Source organism: Hoplias malabaricus, chromosome Y (genome assembly GCF_029633855.1).
Source record: "Hoplias malabaricus isolate fHopMal1 chromosome Y, fHopMal1.hap1, whole genome shotgun sequence".
Taxonomy (NCBI): domain Eukaryota; kingdom Metazoa; phylum Chordata; class Actinopteri; order Characiformes; family Erythrinidae; genus Hoplias; species Hoplias malabaricus.
Window position 1 is genome coordinate 70486270 of NC_089820.1, and position 27800 is coordinate 70514069.

The following is a 27800-nucleotide window of genomic DNA, read 5'->3' on the forward strand; positions in this document are numbered from 1 at the left end:
GTGTGGGTGTGGGTGTCATTAAGGTGTAGGTTTGTGTGTGAGTGATTAAGGTTTAGGTGTGTGTGTGTGATTAAGGTGTTGGTAGGTGTGTGTGTGTGTAATTAAGGTGTAGGTGTGTGTGTGATTAAAGTGTAGGTAGGTGTGTGTGTGTGATTATAGTGTAGGTAGGTGTGTGTGTGTGTGATTAAGAGGTGTGTGTGTGTCTGTGTGTGTGTGTGTGTGTGATTAACTGGTGTGTGTGTGTGTGTGTGTGTGTGTAATTAAGGTGTAGGTGTGTATGTCATTAAGGTGTAGGTGTGTGTTAGATAAAGGTGTGTGTGATTAAGGTTTAGGTGTATGTGTTTGATTAAGGTGTAGGTAGGTGCGTGTGTGTGTGATATTAAGGTTTAGGTTTGTGTGTGATTTAAGGTGTAGGTGTGTGTGTGATTAAGGTTTAGGTGTGTGTGGGATTAAGGTGTAGGTAGGTGTGTGTGTGTGTAATTAAGGTGTATGTGTGTGTGATTAAGATGTAGTTTTGTGTGTTTGTGATAAAGGTATGTGTGTGTTTAAGATGTAGGTGTGTGTGTGATAAAGGTGCTTGTGTGTGATTGAGGTGTAGGTAGGTGTGTATGTGTGTGATTTAAGATGTAGTTTTGTGTGAGATAAAGGTGAGTGTGAGAGATTAAGGTGTAGGTAGGTGTGTGTGTGTGTGTGTGTGTAATTAAGGTGTGTGTGTGTGTGTGAGTGATTAAGATGTAGTTTTGTGTGTGATAAAGGTGTTTGTGTGTGATTATAGTGTAGGTGTGTGTGTGTGTGATTAAGGTGTAGGTAGGTGCATATGTGTGTGTGTGATTAAAGTGTAGGTGTGTATGTCATTAAGGTGTAGGTGTGTGTTTGTGTGATTAAGGTGTAGGTTGTGTGTGTGATTAAGGTGTAGGTTGTGTGTGTGTGATTAAGGTGTAGGTAGGTGCGTGTGTGTGTGTAATTAAGGTGTGTGTATGTGTGTGTTAGATAAAGGTGTGTGATATTAAGGTTTAGGTTTGTGTGTGATTAAGGTGTAGGTAGGTATGTGTGTGTGTATTTAAGGTGTAGGTGTGTGTGTGTGATTAAGGTTTAGGTGTATGTGTGATTAAGGTGTAGGTAGGTGTGTGTGTAATTAAGGTGTAGTTGTGTGTGATTAAGATGTAGTTTTGTGTGTTTGTGATAAAGGTGTGTGTGTGTGATTAAGGTGTAGGTGTGTGTGTGAGAGATTAAGGTTTAGGTGTGTGTGTGTGTGATTAAGGTGTAGGTAGGTGTGTGTGTGTGTGTGTGTGTGTGTGATTAAGATGTAGTTTTGTGTGTGTGTGATTAAGATGTTGGTAGGTGTTTGTGTGTGATTTAAAGTGTAGGTAGGTTGTGTGTGATTAAGGTGTAGGTTGTGTATGTGTGTGATTAAGGTGTAGGTGTGTGTTAGATAAAGGTGTGTGTGTGTGTGATTAAGGTGTAGGTGTGTGTGTCATTAAGGTGTAGGTGTGTGTGTGATTAAGGTGTAGATGGGTATGTGTGTGTGATTTAAGGTGTATGTGTGTGTGATTAAGATGTAGGTGTGTGAGTGATTAAGGTTTAGGTGTGTGTGTGTGATTAAGGTGTAGGTATGGGTGTGTGTGTGATTAAGGTGTAGGTAGATGTAAGTGTGTGTCATTAAGGTGTAGGTAAGTTGTGTGTGTGATTAAGGTGTAGGTGTGCGTGTGATTAAGGTGTAGGTTGTTTGTGTGTGTGATTAAGGTGTAGGTGCGTGTGTGTGTGATTAAGGTGTAGGTAGGTGCGTGTGTGTGTAATTAAGGTGTAGGTGTGTGTGTGATTAAAGTGTAGGTAGGTGTGTGTGTGTGATTATGATGTAGGTGTGAGTGTCTGTGATTAAAATGTAGCTGTATGTGTGTGATTAAGATGTAGGTGTGTGTGTGTTTTTGAGTGAGTGTGTGTGATTAAGGTGTAGGTGTGTGTGATTTAAGGAGTAGGTGTGCGTGTGATTAAGGAGTAGGTGTGGATGTGTGTGTGTGTGATTAAGGGGTGTGTGAGTGAAATTAAGGTGTGAGAGAATGATTAATGTGTGTGATTGAGAGACAGTGATTATTGTGTGTGGGATCGAGGTGTGTGTGGGATTAAGATGTGTGTGTGTGTGTGATTAATGTGTTTTTTGTGGTGTGTGTGTGTGAGAGATTAAGGTGTTCATTGTTGGGGGGGGGGGGGGGGGGGTGATTAAGGTGTACATAGTGGTATGTGTCTGTTATTAAGGCCTTTAATATGGTGTGTGTCTTTGGGGTATTGTGTGTGTGTGGGGGGGGGGGGGGTTCTTTGTGCATGCATGTTAGTGTGTGTGTGTTATGGTGTTTTTTGTGGGTGTTGATCTGTGCTGTTTTGCAGGCTCTTGTCACTGAACTGGAGGGATATCAGGTCAGTAAATATTTCAAACCTCTTTTTGTAATTCTTCCTTATTACAAAATTCTGGTTTTGAAAGAATCCACCTTTAATTGAACAGAACCTGAGCTAACTTCTGTATTTAATGCCTTGTACTTTGTGCCTGTGATGTTGAGCTAGTAACTCCTTTGAATTGTTTTTTTTTTGTGTGTTTTTTTGAATTGTTTTTTGAAGTGTTCTTCCATAAATTTGCTATGACATGTTCTCTCTGGAGCAGGGCTGGGCAATGAGCTTTGTTTATATCATGATTGCAATTTGGAAGACTGCTAATATAAACTCTGAACTGCAAGTGTAACTCTGACTCAGACAGTTTCAAACATTCAGCTTCTACAACCAATCAGAATCAGCACTGCTCTGTGGACATGACCACAACCACTGACCATCTGACCGTGTGGGTCAGCACTTAGCTCTAACATACAGACACACAGGTCTTGGTGATAAACCAATCCCAGTTTAAATCACAGGGCAGTGTTGATCAGAAACAGTGATTATAGACTCTCCCTGAATCAGTCAATGCTACTTCTAGTTTCCTTCCTTACCTAAGGTTCTATTTTCTTTCAGCTGCTTCCACACAGACTCGACTGGGAAGGAAATGAACATCCCAGATCATACAAAGACTTGGTAAGTTTTAACTTTTTTTGGGGTCTGTCTCCTGGCATTGTAAGCGAAAAAAAAAAAAAAAAACAAGCAAAAGCCCCTTGTCTCTGCTTTAGTGACTGATGTTTTTCTTAATGTATAATGTGAAGTTTAGAGCCAGGGTGTGTGTGTGTATATGTCTCTCTTTCGAGCTCTCTCTCTCATGTCTCCTTGTTCACACACATCTGAAAAATTAAATATTGTGTGTAATGAAAATGTTGGGACATTATGATTATTTTCACCTGCTGTGATGTACCTATAGGTTGCTGCCAATCAGCACATAGCTGCAGATCATCTGCTGCAGATCTGTAAGCGGATGGGCCCCGTTCTGGATCAGGAGATTCCATCCAGCGTTCCAGGAGTGCGTTCCCTCTTGGGCACAGGGAGACACTCTTTACTCCGGAAGGCTAAAGGTGAGGTCCTATTAATTCTTGGTTAACCCTCTGTGCGGTATCCGAATGTGTGACATGTTGTGCACTGTGTTGGTGCAGATTGTGGCGGTAGTCGATGGAAGGCCTCATCGTTCGCGGCGCCCCACAGAGGGAGACCACCGGAGTGGCCTTTAACTCCCAGGAATGCCCCCAACGTGGGTGAGTTTTGTTTCATTGACACAGCTCCAGGGTCTCTGGATCCTGTTCTTGGGTCACTGTCTGCAAGTGTGGCATGTTCTCCCAAGTCTAAAAAATTGTTTCTAATCATAAGCAGTCCTTTTTTCCATTCTGCTGTAGTTTTAAGGCATCTCTCTGTGTGTGTGTGTCTGTGTGTCTGTGTGTCTGTGTGTGTGTGTGTGTGTGTGTGTAGTGGAGGTTTTCCGAGGCAGGGAGCTGACAGGCGTTCAGCGTTTCAGCGCAGTTCTTCCTGTCAGCACCTATCAGCACATGAAGATGCACCGCAGGATCCTAGGACATCTCTCCTCTGTTTACTGCATAGCCTTCGACAGAACAGGGGCCCGAATCTTCACCGTCAGTGTTTCCCTCCTTTAAAGCTTTACACTTTGGAATATTGACATACCTCATCCTACTTAAAAACTACTGGGCAATTTTTAATATTTTATTTTAACTTACTTTTTTTTTTTTTTTTTTTGGAGAAATCAATTGTCTGCACCTGTATTTTCTGCACCTGTATATATGCCATTTTAAATATAAATATCTTATAGAATATGCTTACCATTTAGTTATATCAGAGACACACCAAAATCTCAATACTTCATTAAAAAAAAATTGTCAGCAGCATTAAGATTGTGATAAAGAATTTTTCATTATTTACAGTTTCCTGATGAGGTGTTTGTTTGAGATGAGACCATGTGAACCCTTGGTATTAATTTTTATAACAATATATACATTTATTCTTAACAGTGCATATTATCTAGAACATTTATTTAACAGTCTGACAGAGTTTAGAACAAAGACATAATTGCGGAAATATGAAGACTTCAGGGTGTTTTGGTGATAAATTTTTGCTTTATAGTAAGAGTTTTGCGTTTGCTTTTTTTTTTTTAAACCTCATATATGGTTCCCCTGTTCTTGGAAACCTGTTTCAGAACAGTCTTGAACCCTTTTTCTGCCAAGGGTATTGGCTCCAGAAAATAATGTTATTTCTTGTACTTCCTCAGGGTTCAGATGATGCGCTAGTGAAGATCTGGAGCTCTTATGATGGGAGGCTCCACTCCACTCTTCGAGGGCACCATGCAGAGATTTCGGACCTTGCTGTAAACTTGGAGAACACAATGATTGCGGCAGGAAGCTGTGACAAAACCATACGTGTGTGGTGTCTTCGTACCTGCGCACCCATCGCAGTGCTACAGGGCCACAGCGGATCCATTACCTCCCTACAGGTGAGCACAGGTGCAAAAATTATTGCAGGTTTATTACCCCTGGTGTTCTCTCTCTTATCAGGTTAGCCAGTGTGTTAAAGGGAGTTCCCTCTGTTACATCTAGTCAGGTCTGTGTTTGGGTGGTGACAGGATGACTGTAGGAGGTGTGTGTTCCAGGGCACAAGTTCTTTGTGATTATGGGAGATGATGGTAGTGATTCTGTTGGAACTGGTCAGTGATTTTTTAAACCAGTAATCATCTCCCCCACCCTACCCCCCCCATTGCCCCCTTACTTTTCCTGGAACTGAAATATTTAGCACATAGATCCTGCACTTTATATCAACTGACTGCTTCAACCCCTTTTACCATTTTAATTTTTCTTCTTTAGTTTTCTCCATTTGCAAAGGGCTCAAAGCGGTTCCTGGTCTCCACTGGGACGGATGCGACTGTCTGCTTCTGGCAGTGGGATGTATACAACAGTAGTTTCAGGTGAGTATGGTACTGACCTGCTGGACCGAATTTTTTACTTTCATACAGTGAGAGTGTGGCATTTTATGGTAGATTTTTTTCAGTGAAATTGAGTGAACCCATCCTTGAAGTTTAATGCACTGAAGGTTTATTTGCTGATTGTAACACTAAAGTGGGAAAACCAACAGTGAATAGAAACTAGGCAAGCCTAGATTTGCTGGACTGCCATTAGCTTTTCAAAAACAGGAAAGCCCAAAACACATACCATTGTTATTGGAAGGTCTGGAGAAGCTTTGGTGCTTCATATCAGTGTCTTTGTTTACATGTGGTTTATATTATTTTATTGTGTTGTACAGGAAATATAGAGAGGACTAACAAATGCAGAAATTAAAAACACAGCACAAAGTTTTGTTCATAATATATAACAGCAGCATCAGTGTTGGGTTTTTTTTTTTCATTTTATTTAAAAATGAATACTAGATCTACCACCAAAGAAAAGAGAAGACCAAAACCGTTTTGTTGTTTTTAAGAATTACAATTACTTATTTATTCAATGTAACAGGTTATAGCATGTTTAAGTTGAAGTATAAGCTATATCAAGTTTAATAAACACACTACCGTTTACAGTATTTCAGGCAAATGCACACACTCACGCGAAATAAGACAAATTCAGCAGTCCCCCTCTCTCTGTGAGATATAATACGTGTATAACTGTGAGATATAATACGTGTATCAATGTTGCAGAGTTCTGACCTGTCCTGCTGAGCTTGTGAACTAACCAACCCTGAGCCAATGCTCAAGCCAATGCACATGGTTTCTTGCCAAATACACACAAATGGAGCGTGTTCCTGTCTTCGCTAACCAGTTCTAGTTTGTTAGTTCACTAACTGGAATGTGAAATATGACTGCACTAACAATAGAGGGTGTAGTAGCGCCACCTTAAGTTCTCTCTTTCAAAAAATATGGCTGAACTAAAAGTTCATACTCGCTCATGCTCTTTTCAACATTAGGAGTCATTCAGTCAGTAAAATGCCTTCTAGGCCAGTCCGTTTTATTTATTTATCCAGCAAAAGCATATGTGGCCTCTTTTGCAAATGTCTTTTTTTCTTTCTTGTATTTAGTATTTGTTTAAATGAATAAAACCTCTAATTATTAGAGTTTTGTGTCTGCCTGAAACTTTACAAAGGATTTAATTCTCCCTGCTGTCACTCTTCTGCAGCGATCGTCCTCAGAAGTTCACAGAGAGACCAAGACCAGGTGTTCAGATGGTGTGCTCCTCGTTCAGCCCAGGTATGCTCGAAGGGACATGCCTTTTTCTCAGTTTACGTCCACTTTTTCGGTGAATGCTGAAGACCAGCTGTTTGTGCACAGGGGGGATGTTCCTGGCCACAGGCAGCACAGACGATGTGATCAGGATCTACTACTTGGGCAGTGGGAATCCGGAGAAAGTAGCAGAACTTGATTCACACACGGTGAGTTTTTATTTAAAGCCTGCCTATCTTCCCCGGTGTCGCTGATCCTGACACTAAAGACAGAGTGGCTCTAACTCCAGCATTTGTGTTTGTTTTAAGGACAAGGTGGACAGTATCCAATTCTGCAATGCAGGAGAGAGGTAAATGCTGTTTAAAATCCCTCACTCAAGAAGGACAACGTTCCAGCATCACTTTAAATAATACATGTTTACTGTTTATATTCTGGTTTAATAGAGCGGATATCTATGTATTTATACTGCACGTACCTTCTTTCTAGGTTTGAGCACTGACTAGATGTTTTGTGTGTATATAATAAATAAATAAAAAATCATTCTCTTTCAGGTTTGTGAGTGGTAGTCGTGATGGCACGGCTCGTATTTGGCAACTCCATCAGAGGTATCAGTGGAGAAGTATTTTGCTGGACATGTCGGCAACTCTGCCAGGGTGAACCTTACTCACTTTATGGATGAATGATGAATAATATTTATACAGAAAGCTATAGTACAGTTTAAATTATATCCTTACATTATTCACTCAGCACTCTCTCTCATAATGCAATATGTAACTGTTAATTGTGGTTAGGGTTAGACTTGATCTCCACAGTGTTCAGCTGTATATCATTCCCTTTTCTTGCCCCTTGGTTTTGATATCAGCTCTGGTGCGTTAAATGAGGACGAGAGCTTTTTTAAACCCAAGGTTACCATGGTGTCATGGGATCGGCACGACAACACCGTCATCACAGCGGTCAACAATCACCACCTCAAAGTGTGGAACTCTTACACAGGCCAGCTGCTGCACATCCTGAAGGTAAAAATCCAGGAATTGTTGCTCTGAATAAATTTTAAATGTTGATGGTCCATGCTGAAATGTACCCTGTGGTGTCTCTGGTTCAATCTTTCACCTTAAAGAGTAACTTCTCCTCTTCAGGGTCATGAGGCTGAAGTTTTTGTGCTGGAGCCACATCCATATGATCCCCGCGTCATCCTGTCTGCGGGGCATGATGGGAACATTTTCATATGGGACCTCATGAAAGGCATCAAGACTCAACATTACTTTAACATGGTGCAGTATCCATGTTTATTCACTTATACACTGTTGAATTATTTTTAAATGAGTGAAGTTTACTCGGATCCAGTTTCTTAAAAGCTTAATTTATTCAGCTAGGATTCACCATCCTAGAATTTTAGCTGTTTGTTAATGAACGAGAGCAAATACACAAATATGTGAAATCTCTAAGGTGTGTGTGTGGGGGGGGGGGGGTGTTTTTTAAAGCAGTAGTAAATTATTAATCAAGCAATCAAGAATCCTCTGGAAGACGGACTTGTCCACAGTGAGGAGTATGATTCAAGTGACAAAAGTGTGTCTGAGGAATTTAGCTGTTAGGCCTTGATCAGGAAGGCAGTCATGGACTCATGAACTGGACAGGTTGTCATGCATGACTTTCTGGACAGTGTGTAAATGTTTGTTGTATTTTACTGTTTTTTGTGTTCAGATTGAAGGCCAGGGACATGGTGCTGTATTTGACTGTAAATTCACCCCTGACGGTCATCGTTTTGCCTGCACGGACTCTCATGGTCATCTGCTGATTTTTGGATTTGGAAGTTCTAAGCCTTACGAAAAGGTTTTGATGTGTCTTAAACTTGTGTGTTATTAATGATTTGAGTAAAACCCAAAGATGAGGCCTTTCTAAAATAATTCTGTGAAGTTTGATTTCCCTCAGGAGGAGGAATGCTGTTTGTGCACTGATGTGTAACACAGTGTTTTCTTAACATTAACAGATATTACACTGTACATTACACCCCCCACCCCTTTCTTAGATTTTAGTGTATTTGTGTTGTCAGTAGCAGCAAAGGGATTCTTAGTGTTTCGTTGTCACAGGAGTAACATCATAAACTGCACAAAGACTTAAATCATGGGCCGTACACCGCTTCACCTCAAATTATACTTAACATTTACATTTTGTAGTTTTATAGCGGGTTTTATTTATATAGAGAATGTGGATAAAATTAATATTTACTTTAGTTATGTTTGTATGTTTGTGTGTTGGTATGGTTTAAACAAAATTAATCTGTCAGTAAATAAACAAAAAAGCCAGCAGCTGTTTGCAATAGCAGGTTCTGCCAGGGATCCCCATTCAGAAATAGGGATTAGGTGAGCTGTGTTGAAGTCCATTCTGTGATCCATTCCCTGAATAAAGAACGCAGATGTTAACATTCTTAATTTGTTTGTACAGTCATCAGTTGATTTATGTTTTTTTCCCCTGTATTAAATCCTAGGGTTATGGTTAGTTTCCTTGTTAGTGAACTGAACAGATCTGAGTGCTTTTAAGGGACCAGGTTATGAGCGTCGTATTCTGAACAGTTGTGTGTTTGTATGCAGCTTCCAGACCAGGTTTTCTTCCACACGGATTACCGTCCTCTGATTCGGGACTCAAACGGTTTTGTACTGGACGAGCAGACACAGCAGGCTCCTCACCTGATGCCTCCACCGTTCCTGGTAGATGTGGATGGGAATCCTCATCCTCCTCGGTTCCAAAGGCTGGTTCCAGGCCGAGAGAACGTCATGGACGAGCACCTGATTCCTCAGCTAGGATACGTTGCCACCAGTAATACACTTACTTCACTTTACTCCCAAAGTTTATTTATCTCTCTCTCTCTCTCTCTCTCTCAGTCCAGGTCTCAGAAGCTGTTATATTATAAATTTTAGTGCCTAACAGAAATGTGTTGTTCCCTGAGACCTGGATTTCTTCTTAAATGTCATAAAGTTTTGTCTTTTTTACGTTTACTGTCAGGGCCCAGTTCTGACAGCATTACAGCAAGTCCAGGTTCTGCTGTAGACCCTGTTCTGTTGGGGACAGCAGAACCCTGTCATCTGCATAGAGCAGGAATTTGATCTGAGTCGTGTATAGAATGCTCCAGAGTCATGGCCAATTAGTTAATATACACGTTGGGCTTAAGCAGCATCCCTGTCTCACTCTGCACACATGAGAGGAGTTTGTTATGGTGATTTAGTAAAAATCCAATTTGACTTTTACTCAAGACACTGTGCTTCATATGGAAGTTTAATAGTCTAAAGTTGATGATGCTACACATTTAAATTCAGTGTTACTGTTCACACAGATGCCTTGGTAATTATTCTGGTTGAATTTATCTCTATTCTTAAAGATAGCTGTTCAGTCCACATTCCAAATCTCAGGGAAGTAATAGACACACAAAACCAGATTGAAAAGCTTTAAAGTAGCCAATTGGAATTTTGAAATTATAATAAATTCCTGATCGAGTGCAAGAGTGGACACACTGTGAGGAAGTGCAGTTCTGTCTCTATCGCCGCAGCGTGTGTCACAGAGAAGCTCTCCAGAGTTTCTCGTCTGTATTATAGTCCCTTTCTCATAGGTGACACTAAGACTAGGGCGTCTGTGTAGAGGAGACATTTAATTTTGGTGTCATGCATTAAGAGACCAGGTATGTTACTGGACTAGTTTAGTTTTTCAGCCAGCCAGTCAGTCCATTTAATTAATTAATATATTTATTTAAATATTTTAATAATCGGGAAAGGTTTAAGTTACAAAAATCACATTACATTCAAGTCAGCTGTATTACATCAATTAAACACTCTTATAATGAATAATAGATAATGTTTTCCTGTTGTACATAGAATACTCAGCCAGTTCAGTAATATATAAATTAAACAGAGTGGGACTCTCTTCTTCATTATCCAATCTTTACTGCACATTTACTGTGGGAATGCATTTATTTAATGACATCATACATGCGCACCACCACCACCACCATTCTTAAGTTTATTAAAATAATCCATTATGTCAAATTAATTAAAATAAATTAGGCACCAACCCTGAAAAATGAGATCTGAGGCTTACTTTGAAGCTGTCTCACCAAGAGGAAGGATACAGCAGGTCTGTTTGCGTGGAAGATGAGCTGGCAGGTTGTTAATGTGCCTTGTTAATCAGTTTCAGAATTGGTGTCTGGAGTCTGTAGATCCCTATCTTATCTATCGACTAATCTCAGATGTGATTCCTTATTCTGGCCAATAAATAAGTTTCACATACTTTAATCCACCTTAGAAAAAACACATGGCAATAAAAGAAAACAAAAAGAGACAAATACCGTAAGTTGCAACTGACTAGGACAAAGTTATTTCCCTTAAGAAGGCTTAAATAAACATAGCACAAAGTAAAGAAATTCGTGTTTTCTTTGTTGTAACGATGCTTCTTGGCAGTAAATATCATACAGTTGTAAAGCCTGTTCATTTCCCTTTTAAATGGTGCCACATTTGTAAGGAACATTTGTGGGATGACCAGTAGAAACGGAGTATGTGGGTTACTCCCATGGAAAAATTTGCCAGATCCTCTCTGCCAGTGCCAAACAGCTTGTTTTGTGTGATAATGTGGGGTGGCATCTTCCTCACTGGAAAAATGAGGCTTGTCTTCATTGGAGGCAATGCAGAGAGATATCAAAATGAAATTCTGCAACCAGTGGCAATCCCATATCTCCACAGTCTGGGACCGAACTCTATCCTCCAATAGGACAATGCTCGCCCCACGGGTTAACGGGGTTTATCAGGCTATCTCCAGAATTTTGTTAGTGAAGAGGATGGAATGGCCTGCCAGCAGTCCTGACCTCAACCCCATTGAACACTTGATGACTGAGCCCCTCAGGGATGCTCACTTTATGCCCAATCATGACACTCACCTGTTTCCAATTAACCTGTTCACCTGTGGACTTTTGCTAGCCCTGGCATCAGCCAGTGTAAGTGAAATGCACGCTCCGCATATATGCAGTTTTTGCAGGGGGGTACTAAAATATATTTACCCATGGTTATCCAACTTTGTCTCCCTGTGGAGCTTCAGGCATTTAATCCTCCACCATTTACCTCGACAGACCAGCAGCAGCTGAATATGCTATGTCCTGTGAGAGTGTTGCACATTTATGTGGATAAAATGAAGGACTATAGGAAAAGTTTAACAGTCCCAGCCTTTTTGAGGCCTAGCTGGTTGACGGTAGGTTCAGGGCAGGCTTGTCCTGTAACCCCAGTTCTGATAGCATGACTGAGGTGTCTCACCAGAACCCCACCCCACCATTGGAGCATGATGTGAGGAAGAGGTGTGCCTGTTTTAGAATGAGTTTATGATGTCATGCCACCGTATTATGTACAGGGGGCAGTGCACGAGCATCACAGCTGTCAGTCAGCATAGGGGCTGCTCGCGTAGTGTAATAGAGCTTCTGAGGTATAAACGGTGGGGGCCGTATTCCGTAGTGAGACACCTCAATCGTGCTATCAGAGAACCGGGGTTACACTAGTAACCTAATGTTTTGTCACCTTTAGCAGCTGGTCTGTGAGGTCATGATCTGTCTCTTCTCTTGATGCAATTCTTAAATCAGTTCTGACAGTCGTATTTTCTCTCTGGAGCAGGTTTCCAGTTTCTTCAGTCCAATTTTCAGCTCTGTGTCTTTTGTGTTGAATTATTTCAGCTTTCAGCTGCTGCAGAAGCAGTGGATGGTGATGCAGGAGGCTGACTGGGTTTGTTTTCTTCAACAAGTGACTTTAGTCTTTGAAAATATTTTCAAAATATTACATTTGATTCAGATCCCTGGATCATAATAGTTCCAGGTTTATAAAAATAGATATTAAGTTTAGGCATGGTGTCCAAGTACAGTGGTCTAATAAATTTATTTCCACACATTTTGTAATTTTTATGGTCCGCCAGAAGAGTAGAGTGCCAGATATCTGGGTGTAGAACACCAGGTCAGATTAAGTTACTCTTCCATTGACCAGTGCAACGTCTGCTTGGAGTGTCTTGGGGTGTTATCTCAGTATTTCTGCCTTTAATTTCTTCTTTTTATTATCACTGTTAATCTGTGTAGTAGCTGATACCTAGAGAGCTGAGGTTGTGCTTAGTTTTGCTGGCTCTGTGTTGTTTTTAAAGGAAGACAGGCAAAGATTCTAATTTCAGTTCTTTAGTTCTTTGTGGCTAAGTAAGAGCTAACAGTCTTTAAAAATGTTTATGGGGTATTACAAAAATAAGTTTACCCCTTTTCTTTTATAACCAACTCAGCATTTTTCTGTTGTTCTGTCCAGATAGCTCCACTTATTTAATTGGTCAGTCTCTGTTTTAATTTGAATGAGTATGTCTGAGTTGATAGCTGAAAGATTGTTAAATGTATTTTTTTCTTTTCTTAAAGTTTATGGATATATGTCAAAAAAATCAACAAAATGTTTAAGGTTTTAGACGTCATAATGTTGTTCAGAACTCTCTGTTGTTCCCTGACTAATGAGTGGTCCATATCTGTTCTTTAATGACTGTGATGGTCATTTTCAGGGGCTTCAGACTATGTGACTCTCTGTTCCTGTGCTGTGTGTAGGTGATGGAGAGGTGGTGGAGCAGGTAATCAGTCAGCAGTCTGCTGAAGGTGAGGATCCTCAGGTTCGCCGCAGTGTTCTAGATGATGCAATCCGACAGCTGCAGGAACAGCAGGACAGACTAATTGGAGAACCTGCTGTAGTTGCAGGTCCAGGAACTCCAAGGAGAGGTAAAGGTTCCCAAAATCAACAGTCAACAGTAGAATATCTGATGCACTGCAAATATTTACTTGGAAGTTCCATTTCCTGCCGAGGCAGTAGCTGCACACCAGACTCAGAATTACTGTTAGACCTGTGTGCCCTCCGCTTCAGGTGTCGGTTCTGCAGTTTCTCTTGAGGTCAAAAATGGTAGCTGTTTCGTTTTATATGCGGTGTAATGTTTGTTTTGTGTGTGTGTGTATAGTGTCTGTGAGTGAGCGTATGGAGGTTCAGTCTCCCCCGAATGTGGGTTTGCGGCGCAGTGGGCAGGTGGAGGGAGTTCGACAGATGCACCAAAATGCCCCCCGCAGTCAGATTGCCACAGAGCGAGACCTACAGGCCTGGAGACACAGAGTTGTGGTTCCAGAACTCTCGCACAGCGCATACAGGTCAGAACTTCCCACACAATCATGTTCTTATGTTTGTAATGTTAGAGCCTAAAACCCAGGGGGGCTTTAAACCTGCCCAGGTGATAGATAGATAGATAGATAGATAGATAGATAGATGACTATGATTTATGTTCTTTCTTTTATTTGTAGTTGGATTTTTACTAACACAGTTGCTGTTTTCTTTGTTTTTGTACTCATTCCATCCATCCTGTAATTAAAAATTTGTGCGGTGTCTTATAGTGACGACGAACTTCTGTGTTTCAGGGCTCAGGAATCTTACCGCTTAGCGAAGGGAGAAGAGGAGATTATTCTCTACAATTCTAAGAAACGCAGAATTACAAACAGCACTTTCAGGGTAAACGTCTCCTCCACTGCTTTCTTCTGGAGCTCTTGTGAGACAGTAACATGCAGCTACTAACTAGGATTTTAAGAAAAGCATGTTTTTGGTTCAGATCATGAACTAGCAATTCTTCTGTGTGTAGGATGACTCTGATGATGAGGGGGTGTGTAGTAAGCGTGGCCTGCGACGGCGTGTGCAGAGTGGAGACAGTGTGGAGGATTTTATAGATTTCTCCTGTGAGGAGGGTGAGGAGACGGCATCTTCAGAGGTACAACACACATCCACTGTACACACTCATTCACCCACTCACTCTCTTTGTATTTATAGTCAGGAATCCATGAATTCTGAAACGTGGTTCAGGCATGTTTTAAAGATGCACTAAATACTCAGACATTGTTTATACTGAGTTTCTACAGCACACACTTGTTTCTAAAGCAGATTTCATACAAAATATTTTAATAAAAACACATTGAGTACATTTACAATATAACAATAGAACACAGACTATAAAATAGCAGTGCTCGTACTTTGAGAAGGTTTTAGCAGAACCACTCAGTTCTAGCAGACACTGACAACACGTAGAGCTCATGAAAGGTTGAGACACAAGGCATCAGTGAAGGATCTGCCTTTTTCACTCATGCAGACTCCATACAGATTCAGTGCTGATAGAACAGGGACCAGAAAAATTTTTATGGTGTTGAGCAGAGAATGCATAATAAGAAAACAAAAGTCAATCCTATAATGGCCCTTATCTGGAAAATTCATTGTTGGCAACAAAGGCACAGCAAGGCACTCAGCAGTAGAAATGGCACTTTTATTTTCATGAGCGTAGATTAAAGTATAGGGTCCTTCTAAAATGTCTGAGAGGTGAGAGACTGTACTGTTCTGAGTGTTTTTGCTGTTTGTCAGTGATGTTTGTGATCTGCTTAGAATAATGAAAAGGATGGCAGTGAAGGGGACTCTTCAAATGATGAAGAGGAAGAAGAAGAGTGGAGAAGTGACAGCTCAAGGTAAATCACACTGCACTGTTTTGAGATACGTTTTAGGTGTGCTGCACTGATATGGGACTGATAAAATATCTAATTGCATAATTTAAACTTAAGAGAATTCAAATTTAAATTGTGACTAATGTATTGTGTTCTACAAGGATGTACACGAGAAAACAAATGTGTGTATGTATATATATATATATATATATATATATATATATATATATATATATATGTATGTATATATATATATATATATATATATATATATATGTATGTATATATATATATATATATATATATATATATATATATATATATATATATAATATATATATATATAGGTTGGACAATGAAACTGAAACACCTGGTTTTAGACCACAATAATTTATTAGTATATTTATAATATATTAGTAGCCTCCTTTTGCGGCCCTACACCATAAAGCATCAATTTGTCCTGGGAATGAAATATACAAGTCCTGCACAGTGGTCAGAGTGATTTTAAGCCATTCTTCTTGCAGGATAGTGGCCAGGTCTCTACGTGATGCTGGTGGAGGAAAACGTTTCCTGACTCGCTCCTCCAAAACACCCCAAAGTGGCTCAATAATATTTAGATCTGGTGACTGTGCAGGCCATGGGAGATGTTCAACATCACTTTCATGTTCATCAAACCAATCTTTCAGCAGTCTTGCTGTGTGTATTGGTGCATTGTCGTCCTGATACATGGCACCGCCTTCAGGACACAATGTTTGAACCATTGGATGCGCATGGTCCTCTAGAATGGGTCGGTAGTCTTTGGCAGTGACGCGCCCATCTAGCACAAGTATTGGGCCAAAGGAATGCCATGATATGGCAGCCCAAACCATCACTGATCCACCCCCATGCTTCAATCTGGGCATGCAACAGTCTGGGTGGTATGCTTCTTTGGGGCTTCTCCACACCGTAACTCTGCCGGATGTGGGGTAAAGGTGGACTCATCAGAGAACAATAAATATTTCACATTGTCCACAGCCCAAGATTTGTGCTCCTTGCACCATTTGAAACCGACGTTTGGCATTGGCATGAGTGACCAAAGGTTTGGCTACAGCAGCCCAGCCGTGTATATTGACCCTGTGGAGCTCCCGACGGACAGTTCTGGTGGAAACAGGAAAGTTGAGGTGCACATTTAATTCTGCCGTGGTTTTGTTTTTTGGATACAATCCGGGTCAGCACCCGAACATCCCTTTCAGACAGCTTCCTCTTGCGTTCCACATTTAATCCTGTTGGATGTGTTTCGTCCTTCTTGGTGGTATGCTGACATTACCCTGGATACCGTGGCTCTTGATACATCACAAAGACTTGCTGTCTTGGTCACAGATGCACCAGCAAGACGTGCACCAACAATTTGTCCACTTTTGAACTCTGGTATGTCACCCATAATGTTGTGTGCATTGCAATATTTTGAGCAAAACTGTGCTCTTACCCTGCTAATTAAATCTGCTCTTACTGGTGCAATGTGCAATTAATGAAGATTGGCCACCAGGCTGATCCAATTTAGCCATGAAACCTCCCACACTAAAATGACGTTGGTGTTTCAGTTTCATTGTCCAACCCCTGTATATGTTTGATAGATGATCTCTAAATGGCACTAATAATGACTGATATGTACCTGATTAAAGCCGCTCCTCCAGTGAGTACTCTGATTGGACAGCGGATGCTGGAATCACAGTTAATCCAGGATTGTCTTCTCGGAGACGAGCTTGCAGACAAATTAGCAGCTCGGAGGAGGAGGAAGAGAACACTGCAGAGGAGGAACAAACTGAGCAAACACAGGATGAAGAAACAACCAAAAGCTCCCCTTCCAAACAGAAGAAGAAAGTAAAAAGCAAAGTGCAGAAGGTGAATGGTGTTGATTGCCCTGTAAGAGCTGTTGGGCTGTGGGTAGTGTTGTGTGGTGTTTATTGTTGCTATGTTGTGCATATTTTTAGGTGGTGGTGTTCTGTTTTGTGTGGTGTACAGACAGAATATTTTTATGAGACTGGTGCAAATAGAGAACTGATGGAAGGATAGATTAGTTTGGTTTTAAATATGCTGTAAATTTAAATTTGTTTACAATGTTTAATTAATGTTAATTTGATTGTTTGTTTACTTTAGCTGAATCTCTTTCCATGTTTCCATTTCTGAAATTTTCAGTGTACAAAATCAAGGCCATCAATAAACAGAGAAGTGTCCATCGAGTTTCGTCCCTCGCTCTGGATCACTGACATCTATCCTCGGAAGTCCCCCTTCGTCCCTCAAATGGGAGACGAGGTTTGTTTTCAGTTGCATCATTCTCGCTGTGTTCTGCTTTCATCTAAAAGCTGCATGTTTAAATGTTTTTGTGTTGTTTTCTGTAGGTGGTCTATTTCCGCCAGGGTCATGAGGCATACGTAGATGCTGTTTGCAGGAATAATCTGTACCCGATCAACCCGGACAAACAGCCGTGGAAGAAGATAGAGCTCAGAGTCAGTGCATCATCAGAATTTACACAACAGTTCAGGTTTAATCTGGAGAAAACAAGCCTATTTTTACTGGTGAAATTGTTGTAAATGTAAAGACAGAACAAACAAAAATCTGCAAAAATCTATTTAAGTCCTTCCTTAATTAAAAGCTTCCTGTCATAGTTTTCTTAACTTTGAATCAGGTTGCATATCTGCTACAAGATTTGATTCTGAGCTGTGAGTTTAATCTTCCCCAAACCTTAATGCAAATCCTTCAGCAGCAGGAATATAATAATAGACCCATCCTCGAGAAGATCAGGAAAAATTTAAAGGAACTAGACAATACCTGTTTCTGGAAAAGTCGAACATTGATAAACTGCAGTAAAAGCAGATTTGGAGGTTTTAAGTGTGGTGTTTTGGGTTTTTTGGTGTTTTTTCCAGGACCAAGAGTTTGTTAAAATAACTGGAATCAAGTACGAGGTATGTCCTCCAACTCTCTGCTGTTTGAAGCTGGCGCTCATCGACCCTGGAACTGGAAATCTTACAGACAAGTCTTTCTCTGTGAAGTAAGATTTAAGTGTTTAGTATGTGCTAATGTTTAATTTGAGCTGCTTGTAAGGTTGATAAGCTTGACCAGTGATATTGAAAAAATGATCTGAACAATACAATTGTATTATATTAATCAATTTACACAGTGAGCTCATTTCAGGTACACTGGAACAGTTCTGTTATTAAACACACTGAATCCATATTGAACTAATGTCCAAAGCTGGGGTTAGATATGAGGTACATTATTGCCCTGATAAACATTATTCACTACCTTTGTCTCCTTACTGCTGTAGAAGATCAGCGAGTCTTGTGTGTGATGTGGTTGTTTTTGCAGGTATCATGATATGCCGGATGTCATTGACTTTCTCGTTCTCCGTCAAAGTTATGACGAGGCTCGCAACAGGGTTTGGAGACCAAGTATGCCAGCAAACGTCTTTCTTCAAACATTATTTATTTATTACTTGTTCACTTGGTAGAGATTAATGAGAGTATAGACACAGACCCAATGACAAAGTAGCCACTGTTTACATATTTCATAACTGTATTTCAGATTAATTCAGCTAGTTTTAACTAAACTAACTGTGGGTCCTTGTTGTTGTTGTTGTTTTCATTTATTTATTTTGCTGCTGACCCCATCAGTAGTGTACTGTGTTTAGAGAATCATGTTGTTTGTTTGTTGTTTATTTTAGACAATCGGTTCCGGTCAGTGATTGATGACGCCTGGTGGTTTGGGACCATAGTTTGTCAGGAGCCATATCAGCCAGAGTATCCTGACAGCCACTTCCAATGCTTCAAAGTCAAGTATGTGTTTATTCACCTTCTTTTATTTATGTGTTTGGACAAGGTTTGTGAAGTGGTGGTCTTTGTGCAGGTGGGACAATGGAGAGACGGAGAAACTCAGCCCATGGGACATTGAGGCCATTCCAGAAAATGGTAAAAAAAAATTAATGTGATTGGTTTTACTTTTTACATATGACGAGTCTTATCTGGGTGTTTTTAATTTGTGGACAGGCTAATAATGTGCGTCTTGCCAGTCTGAGGGCAGCACAGTGGCACAACAGGTAGTATTGCTGTCACACTCCAGAGTCCTGGGGTTGTGGGGTTCAAGCCCCGCTCCGGGTGACTCTCTGTGAGGAGTTCGGTGTGTTTTCCCTGTCCACATGGGTTTTCTCCAGGTGGTCCAGTTTCTTCCTATGGTCCAAAAACACGTGTTGGTAGGTGGATTCGCTACTCAGAAGTGTCCCTAAGTGTGAGAGTGTGATTGACTGTGTGTGTGTCGCCCTACGAAGGACTGGCACCCCCTCCAGTGTGTGATTCCTGGATAGGCTCCGGACCCATTGTGACCCTGAGCTGGATAAGGGATTACAGACTATGAATGAATGAAGGACACTTTGTGTTGAGAAATAGTTGTTGTCTTTTACATTTGTTCTTTTGTTCTTGCTTTCGTCGCTGGAAGTTGTTGTTTTCAGCTGGCAAGTTGTTTTTTGAAATTAGAGAGGAGACTCAAAACGTAGAGAGAAAATTAGGTTTATTGGGTGTGCACAGGTCTCTTCTTAAAACAAATCTCAAAACTGTCTGTGCAAAACCCTTTTGAGAATAGCACAGTGCTATGGTAATTTAGGAGGTGTGGCGAGGATCAATCAGTCTAACCGACCCCCAAAACAGACCTTAAAATGGTATCATTCAAACATTTGCATACTGAGAGATGGCGAACTCTTAAGGTACTTAACCCTATGGATATCAGCATACAAATGTTAGCATTATACAGGATATCCACTCTTGTGTTGGAGTCAACCAGTCTGTCTTCAGCTTGGCCCAAATTGCTGGAACAAACACGCCTCATGATAATTACATTATACAAAGGCACCAAGGTGGTTGTATTGAATTATCTAGCAGAGTTTGTGTGGAAGAGAGTGTAAGAAAAAATATTTACAACATTGTACAATAGAAGTACTTTTGTTTGTAACAGCACCCTTACCCTCTACTGCTTTTCTTTTTCTTGTTCATGTCTGGGTTCTGCAGCTCAGCAGCCAGAGTGTGATGGTGCTTCTGTAGCGGTGACGGATGAAGAGATGAACGATATTCTGTATAAACCCAGAGAGGGTGAATGGGGACAGAGAAGTCGAGAAGAGGAAAGTGCTCGCATAATCACAGGAATTGACCAGCTCATCACCGTGGGTATGTGTGACCAGACTAAGGACACCTCTTCCTTATTTCTCCACTCTCTCAGCTCCACTGTCCCTCTGGTCACAGATAGCCTATAGTCCATCTATTGTTATACTTTGTTAGCCCCATTTTCCCCTGTTCTTAAACTGTCAGGACCCTCAGGGTGCAGACAGAATGACTGTTGTGGATAATGGGCAGTGAGTGTTGTAATGTTATTGCTGATTTTTTTTTTTTTTTGTGAGATATCTCGGACCTGTGCAGCTTTTGAAATAGATGCTTGAATGACTAAACCAAAGACTGTCGCACTGCAGTGCATCAACTATTTCTGGCATGGCCTTTTAAAATCAGGATGTTAAATTTATTTTTTTTCTCCTCCATTATGCCTTTACCAAATAATATTTGTTTGTTGGTTATCTGTTGAGAGAGCAGTATGTAAATGTGTTACAGATATCACTGCCCCGTTCTCCGGACCTGTGGATCTGACTCAGTACCCGACATACTGCACAGTAATTGCCTTCCCCACTGACCTGGGCACCATCCGTCTGAGACTCCAGAACAACTTCTACAGGTCACACTTCACACAAACTCACTCACACTTCACACACCTGTTCCAACACACACACGCTCCCACTTCAGTCAGCTGGCAAAACCCCACTCTGTCCGCTTACCCTGTGCAATATGGTTAAGTGCTGTTTTGAATTTTAACTAATAAAACAAGTGAATTCCCTTCGTGAGGAAAACTACTGAATTATTATTAGTTTTATTTATTGAGTTTTGTTTGTCCACAGGAGACTTTCGGCACTGATTTGGGACACAAAGTTCATTTATTACAATGCGAAGACCTTCAACGAGCCACAAAGCAAGATTGCACATTCAGCCAAACTTATCACAGATGTTCTTTTAAAGTTCATCAGGTTGGTCTGTTGGTGAAATGTTTTGTGTTTTATGAATAAATTAGATTTTCATTCCTTTTTACTTTTTTCTTTTTCTTTTTTTTTGTATTAAGTAAACCACACTGCATAGATATCATGGAGATCTACAACGCAGTGGAAAACATGGAGTACAGCGAGGATGAGGTGAGCTATGTTGTGATCTTGTTGCCCTGGAGCAATTTTAAATGTAAACCGGATTAAACATTGTTAGAACTTGGATTGCACACCGGTCTAATACATGCTTTCTTGTTCTAGAGTTTTACCTCCTGGTGCTCTTCCTTCAGTTTGTGCTTTACAGTATTTTTACTGCTTTATTTGTAGGATCTGGAAGATGTTGATGCTCCAGGCACTTCTTCTGGGCAGAGAGCACACCAGGTAATGTCTCATATTTCATGTTTAAAAAATAAATAAACAAATACTGCACAACATTAAATTATAAGAATTTTCCCTTTAGAGTAGCAGTTGCCCATGTTCCAGGCTAAGGTCTTTGCCATACTGTGTTTTTTAAACAGCTGGTAAACTGATGACATTAACTGATAACTGGGATAATTGAGTTAAATTTTAGTGTTCATGAGGACTGGATTATTTAAGTTTTGTTGCAAAGCAGCTTAAATCCAGACATACACCCCAGGTTCACTTAAGCAGCAGTGACGTAGACATGAGATGGAGTGTTCGGTGGCACAGCATTCTTAGATCTTTTCTCAGAAATACAACAGTTTAAGCAAAGACCAGGTAGAAGGCCAGTGACAGTAGAATTTAATTAATGGTAAAAAAAAATACAGTGGGTTTTTTTTACAGGTGTAAATGGAATGTTGTTAATTAGTGCAGTTAGCTGAGCTGTGTTTAGAGTCAAGACAAGTGAGGTCATGGCTGTGCTGTAGGCGAACCAGGGTCAGAGGTCAACATTGAAGTTTCTTAATGTTAGAAGTGATCTTATTATATGCTGAAAAAAAAAAAGTTAACTCCACAGGTTCAGGTGGTGGACAGAGTGAAGTATACATGCTAAAGATGGAACTCCCCTGTCCTCTCTCTGTCCAGTTTCCAGTAGAGGTGACACAGGACAGGGATTCCTGGAAGGAAGCATGTAAACAGCTCCTGGACTACATGTTCCAGTGTGAGGACTCTGAGCCCTTCCGACAGCCTGTGGATCAGAACGAGTATCCTGTGAGTTCAGTTATGGACTGTATTGTCACTGTTTTAAATCCACATTGGTCAGTGCCCTTGTTAAGTTGTCCGGTGTGTTTCTGCTCCAGGATTATTTAGATATCATAGATACCCCCATGGATCTAGAGACAGTCCGGAGGACCCTTGAAGAAGATCGCTATGAAAATCCCACCGACTTATGCAAAGACACCAGGCTCATTTTCGCTAATGCTAAAGCCTACACCCCAAACAAGAAATCAAAGGTTGAGTGCCCAGTTTCACACACTCTGCTTTTCTTCAAGAGTTGGGTAAAGTAACCAAAAATTTTACTCTAGTAAGAATATTGTTACTTTATAATATTAATTAAAATTCTAAAGTAACAATATATCAATTATTAATAATTACTATTAATAATTAATAGTAATGACTTGAGTAAGAGTAAAAAGTACTAAGTGAAAGAACTACTCAAGTACTGATTAACTGCTGAGTAATCAATTTACTTAAGAATCAGGATGTCAAATAATACACCTGAATTCACAAAAATATAAAACAGCAATGAACAAATTTAGAGCCAGAGAATATCTCTTAAACGACTAAAACAATAATCAATCTATGCAAAGTAACGTAAATTCAATTCAGCCACAATAACTTAATAACAAAACAATGGGCTCAGTTCGCAGAGGATACATAGAACAAGAAAAAAAGGCAGTCTGTACATACGTTTATGCAAACCAAAAACTGTGTATGTAGTTCTGTGCATTTACATGTTCACTAACAAAAAAATGGGCTCAATAGGCAGAGATTACAAAGAATAATAACAAGAAGAACAAGGCATTCTGCACATAAATGGTGTGTGTGTGTTTGCATGTTCCATCTGTTAATTGACTATTCAGCTTTAACAGCAGCTGGCTCTCAAAAAAAGAGATTGTGCTTTGGACGGTACAAAAAAAAAGTAGCAAACACAATGTAGCTCAATGAAACGGAGGAAAGTACCTCTTCTTTACAAATATAAGAGTCATTTTAATGTATCATAGTTTTCACTTGAATATAAGTGCAATTTATGCAAAAAGTTACTCAAGTAAATGTAGTGTGTTACTACCCACCTCTGACAACAACTTTGTCAAGGAGACATGCACGCAGAAGATCTATGGGTGCAGGTGTGAGCCCAGTTAAAGGCTCCTTGACAGTACTATTGTGAAATCAAGTCTCTCACCCCTCTCTCTTCTCTCGCTCACTTACTTACTCTAATGTTAAAAAGCAAGCTAATCCAGCTAAAGTTAGCAGCTGCAAACCCTGGCTAACTGCACAGTAACTCTCAAAAACCAGATTATAACCCTTTCGGGTCCCACTTTATATTAAGTGTCTGTAATAACTGTGTAGTTACACATTAAGAACATATGCAACAACAGTGTAACTAATAATGAATTAGTACCTGTTACAGATGAATTACAGTAGTAAAGCTTATGTAATTACATATGTGTATCAACTTCAGTTGTTCCAGAAGCCGTTTATGGCAGGAAGTATTAAATTACATAAATCATTAAATAATCATTAAATTGGATTTGCCATAGTTTCTACCATTCAGCTAATATTTATGGTATTGTTAGGACATTGTAACCAGTTTAAGCTTTAACTGATTTTGTAATGTGATACTACAGCAGATGTCTATTATTTCACAATGTAGCATTATTATTACCTCTAAGAAACCTCAGAATTATTATGTAATACCTACATAACTACACAGAAACTTTTCACTAATTGTAACTTTACATTGTGTAACTTTTACATTATTACTGAGGAATAACTGTGTTGTAACATGGTGATGTAATCATATCATTATACCTTTCTGTAATAACACAGTACTTACATACCAACTACACAAGAACTGTCCACTTATTTTAAAGTGGACAAGAAACAGTAGATGTAGTTTACATAATTTATAAGACGAATCCCATTGTTTAAAAAAAAATCTTATGTTTAACACTAAAACAAAAATAACAAGCAATTTATATGCCACTTATTAGACAAGTGTTGCACCATGTTGTGTCGTTGAATATGACGTCATGAGGTTGGTTGTCTTGGGGTAACTGCATTAGTTTATATTAGCTTGTATTAGTAAACTCAATGAAAAATAAAAGACAAACCAAAATTCAATGCAAAGGGATCACTTTTGTATGGCCCCTGGATGCAGCAACTAATTCTACAGAGTAAAACACTTTTGAAAGTAAATAAATAGCTAAAAAATAATAATAATAATAATAATAAAAGCAGTCCACTTTCATACATGCCTCTTAAATGTAGAAGTTCTTTGGTGTTGGCTAGCTGCACTGAAGTGAAAGAATCCCCCACTTAGCCCCCACAATGCTAGGGTTCGTAGCGAGCACTTTGTACATGGAGGAGAAAAAAATAAAATAATATAATATAGGCGGCACAGTGGCGCAGCAGGTAGTGTGGCATTCACACAGTGCCTCCAGGTCTTTACCAGGTGTGAGTGAATGTGTGTGTATGTGTCTGTGTTGCCCTGTGAAGGACTGGCGCCCCCTCCAGGGTGTATTCCCGCCTTGCGCCCAATGATTCCAGGTAGGCTCTGGACCCTGAATTAGATATGCGGTTACAGATGAATATATATATATATATATATATATATATCGTATCTCAGACGTCCCCCAGAGTAGCAATAACAGAGGCCTTATTGTTCCTATTATAGGTCAGTGGAGTATCGCAGTGATTTTGAATCTGTAATTTTAAGGTCAAAATGTTACACTGTTTCTTTAATCAAGTTGTTGTTTTCTTTAAAGAAACATTATGTAATAATTTTTACTATATAATTACAGATTCAAAATCATTGCATTGCTCCACTGACCTGTAATAGGGAGAACAGGGCATATTTTATTGCTACTCTGTCCTCAGCACTGCATAAACTGCACTATGAGTTGTGGAAGAGGGTAGGGAACCACCATCTTCCCAAACCCTCCCAACTGATTTCAGTACAGTGTTGTAAATATGAATTACACTAGGGGGTGTTCCAGGAGCAAAAAAAAAACTTTACTTAATGTTCCTTTGAACAGTTGGTTAGTTATAGTTAGTGTGCTCCTGCTTGAATGGAGTGTAAGTCTGCAGCCACCCCAGCCCTTTGTGAAAACTGGTCACCCCTGCTGTGGGGGACAGGTATGCCTTTCTGCTTCTTTTCTTGTCCTCTTGCCACCATGAAATGGAATAAGCTGAAAAGATGAAAATAAATAAGACAGAGTTACAATATTCCTTTGTTTTACTGACAAGCTTAACTTGCAGTCCATTTTTGTAAATTAAAACATTATTATGCCACTATACACTAGTTTCCCAGTTTTATTCTTAGTAAGCTAGCTTCAAAAAGTAAAACTTTACGTTTAAACCACAGATTTCACTAACATTTATATGGCTTTTTTTTTAAGCCCTGGTAGATGATACCACCACTGCATCTGCCTACTATAACTAGCAAGCTGGTGATTCTAACTAGCAGGCCTACTAGCTGCCCAATTGAACTGCATTTATCAATCAGATATTGACTAGGGATATTAGCTAACATCGGCTTACATGATGATTTAGTAAAATAGACTTTCACATATACTGACGTTTTAAGCTTTACTCTGTCCCTTTTACATGTTAAATAGCTAAACAGAAATTGTTAGCTAAAGTTAGCTACAATACTTGCTGTTGATGGACTGCTCCAGGGTCTCCACACGGACTTTATGCACAGAGAGCATGGACTTCTCGCTCACAGCAAAGCATCTGGTAAGAGCGGGTCAGGATTGTGCTGGAAAGATCCCGAACCGCGAGTGTTCTCCCACATGTAGTTCCAAATAACCAACCTCATGACTTGGTCACAGACGCAACAGCAATATGGCAGCGAGCCAGAGCGATACTATTGGACAGAAACAAATATTAATGTATTATAATTTATTGTGTAATTTTTTTATATTTAAAATATTCTCAAAATAATTCAACTTATTTAGACAAGTTTTATTGAAAGACTGTATTTTATCTTTAGTAATATTAATGTAACAGCAAAGCCCATAAAGATGACAGGATTTATGGATTTTATCAATCAGCAAAACAATATATAAAACAACACACAATAATTCAAATGTATCTATCCAGCTGGCAAACACAAAGCAGTAAATATGAATATTACAATACATTTTCAAGCTATACTAATATGACTACTGTCATTATTAGGATACATGTACTAAATTACTTTTAGTTTATGCAATCCAGAGTAATAGCATATGTGTTACAATGAGATATGTACTCATGTAGGTACTATGTAATAATTTAGTGGTAATAATGGACATCTGCGGTCCTATCACATTTAGAGGATGGTTTACGGTGGTCAACAATAACATAAATATTAGCTAAATGTTAGAAACTATAGCATATCCAGTTTAATATCTTGATGTAATACATGCCTGCCAGAAAAGCCTTCCAGTCTCATTACAAATGTTATTTCACATGCTATTACATGTGTATAATTACATGAAGATCCACTCGTTTAATTACAAAAGGCAGAACTGAAGTTGATACACATGTAATTAGATAAGCTTTAGTACTGTAATTTATCTGTAACAGGTACTAATTCATCAGTAGTTACTTAGTTACTTTGTTGCTGCATATGTTGTACATGGGTAGCTACAGTTATTAGAGACACTAATATAAAGTGGGACCCACTTTCATAAACAAAACTTATCACTAACACAGAAACACATGAAGGAAGTTACTACGCAAATTACTTAGTACACCTTGTGTCCTCATATCTGTTTCAGCTCACTCTAGTCCAGTAACTCTTGTATGGCCGCTTTTTTTTTTTCTTCTCTCCCCTCTCTCTCCCCCTTTTTGCTCTCTCTGTCATAATATCCATACTGGGAATACCAAGCTAGATTCTTCTTGTAGTGAGGTAAACACCTGTGTGATTTGTGCCATAAAGTGCTATATGTTTCTTGAGAGAGAGAGAGACCTCCACCCCTTGATTCAGAAGTTGCATAGGCTCTATTGGAACACTACACTCATTTAGAAGCTTTCATTTTAAGGTAGAAAAAATACATAAGTGTTCCTTTAACCAGATGTCCATGTTGCTCTTGTGTGATTTACAGATTTACAGTATGACGTTACGTTTGTCTGCGTTATTTGAGGAACACATTCGCAGAATCATCTCCGATCACAGAAGTGCAGTAAAAAGCAGCTCACGTCTGCGCCGCAGTCAGAGGTTCAGAAGGAGACTTCAGCAGCAGGAACACATGCTCTCCAACCCACAGTCCATGAGGTGTGGCTTTATTTCTATGTAAAATGTATCCTACCTTGTGGGTTGTTTTTCAACAGATCAGAAAAGTAGTCAGCAGCTTGGATTCTTGCATTGCACCTCTCAATCACCAGGCAGTGGACCGGGCCATGGGACTTGA

General features: G+C 39.7%; 1 protein-coding gene across 1 annotated transcript in view; it reads left to right on the plus strand.

Annotated features, from left to right (window-relative positions):
- The window catches only part of LOC136678165 (bromodomain and WD repeat-containing protein 3-like), a 61151-nt gene that overhangs the window by 27001 nt on the left and 6350 nt on the right, over positions 1-27800 (plus strand). Inside the window, exons 4-38 of the mRNA XM_066656089.1 lie at positions 2383-2412; positions 2998-3057; positions 3335-3485; positions 3564-3662; positions 3874-4034; positions 4685-4906; positions 5274-5374; positions 6573-6643; positions 6725-6825; positions 6925-6965; positions 7168-7269; positions 7479-7632; positions 7753-7887; positions 8318-8446; positions 9205-9430; positions 13206-13373; positions 13607-13790; positions 14055-14145; positions 14273-14398; positions 15061-15140; positions 16778-16997; positions 17292-17408; positions 17495-17602; positions 18020-18144; positions 18462-18544; positions 18817-18928; positions 18999-19060; positions 20150-20305; positions 20741-20861; positions 21082-21207; positions 21300-21369; positions 21547-21600; positions 22264-22389; positions 22479-22631; positions 27495-27664. Of these exons, the coding sequence (XP_066512186.1) occupies positions 2383-2412; positions 2998-3057; positions 3335-3485; positions 3564-3662; positions 3874-4034; positions 4685-4906; positions 5274-5374; positions 6573-6643; positions 6725-6825; positions 6925-6965; positions 7168-7269; positions 7479-7632; positions 7753-7887; positions 8318-8446; positions 9205-9430; positions 13206-13373; positions 13607-13790; positions 14055-14145; positions 14273-14398; positions 15061-15140; positions 16778-16997; positions 17292-17408; positions 17495-17602; positions 18020-18144; positions 18462-18544; positions 18817-18928; positions 18999-19060; positions 20150-20305; positions 20741-20861; positions 21082-21207; positions 21300-21369; positions 21547-21600; positions 22264-22389; positions 22479-22631; positions 27495-27664 (4235 nt within the window). The remainder of the gene's footprint in view (positions 1-2382; positions 2413-2997; positions 3058-3334; positions 3486-3563; positions 3663-3873; positions 4035-4684; positions 4907-5273; positions 5375-6572; positions 6644-6724; positions 6826-6924; positions 6966-7167; positions 7270-7478; positions 7633-7752; positions 7888-8317; positions 8447-9204; positions 9431-13205; positions 13374-13606; positions 13791-14054; positions 14146-14272; positions 14399-15060; positions 15141-16777; positions 16998-17291; positions 17409-17494; positions 17603-18019; positions 18145-18461; positions 18545-18816; positions 18929-18998; positions 19061-20149; positions 20306-20740; positions 20862-21081; positions 21208-21299; positions 21370-21546; positions 21601-22263; positions 22390-22478; positions 22632-27494; positions 27665-27800) is intronic.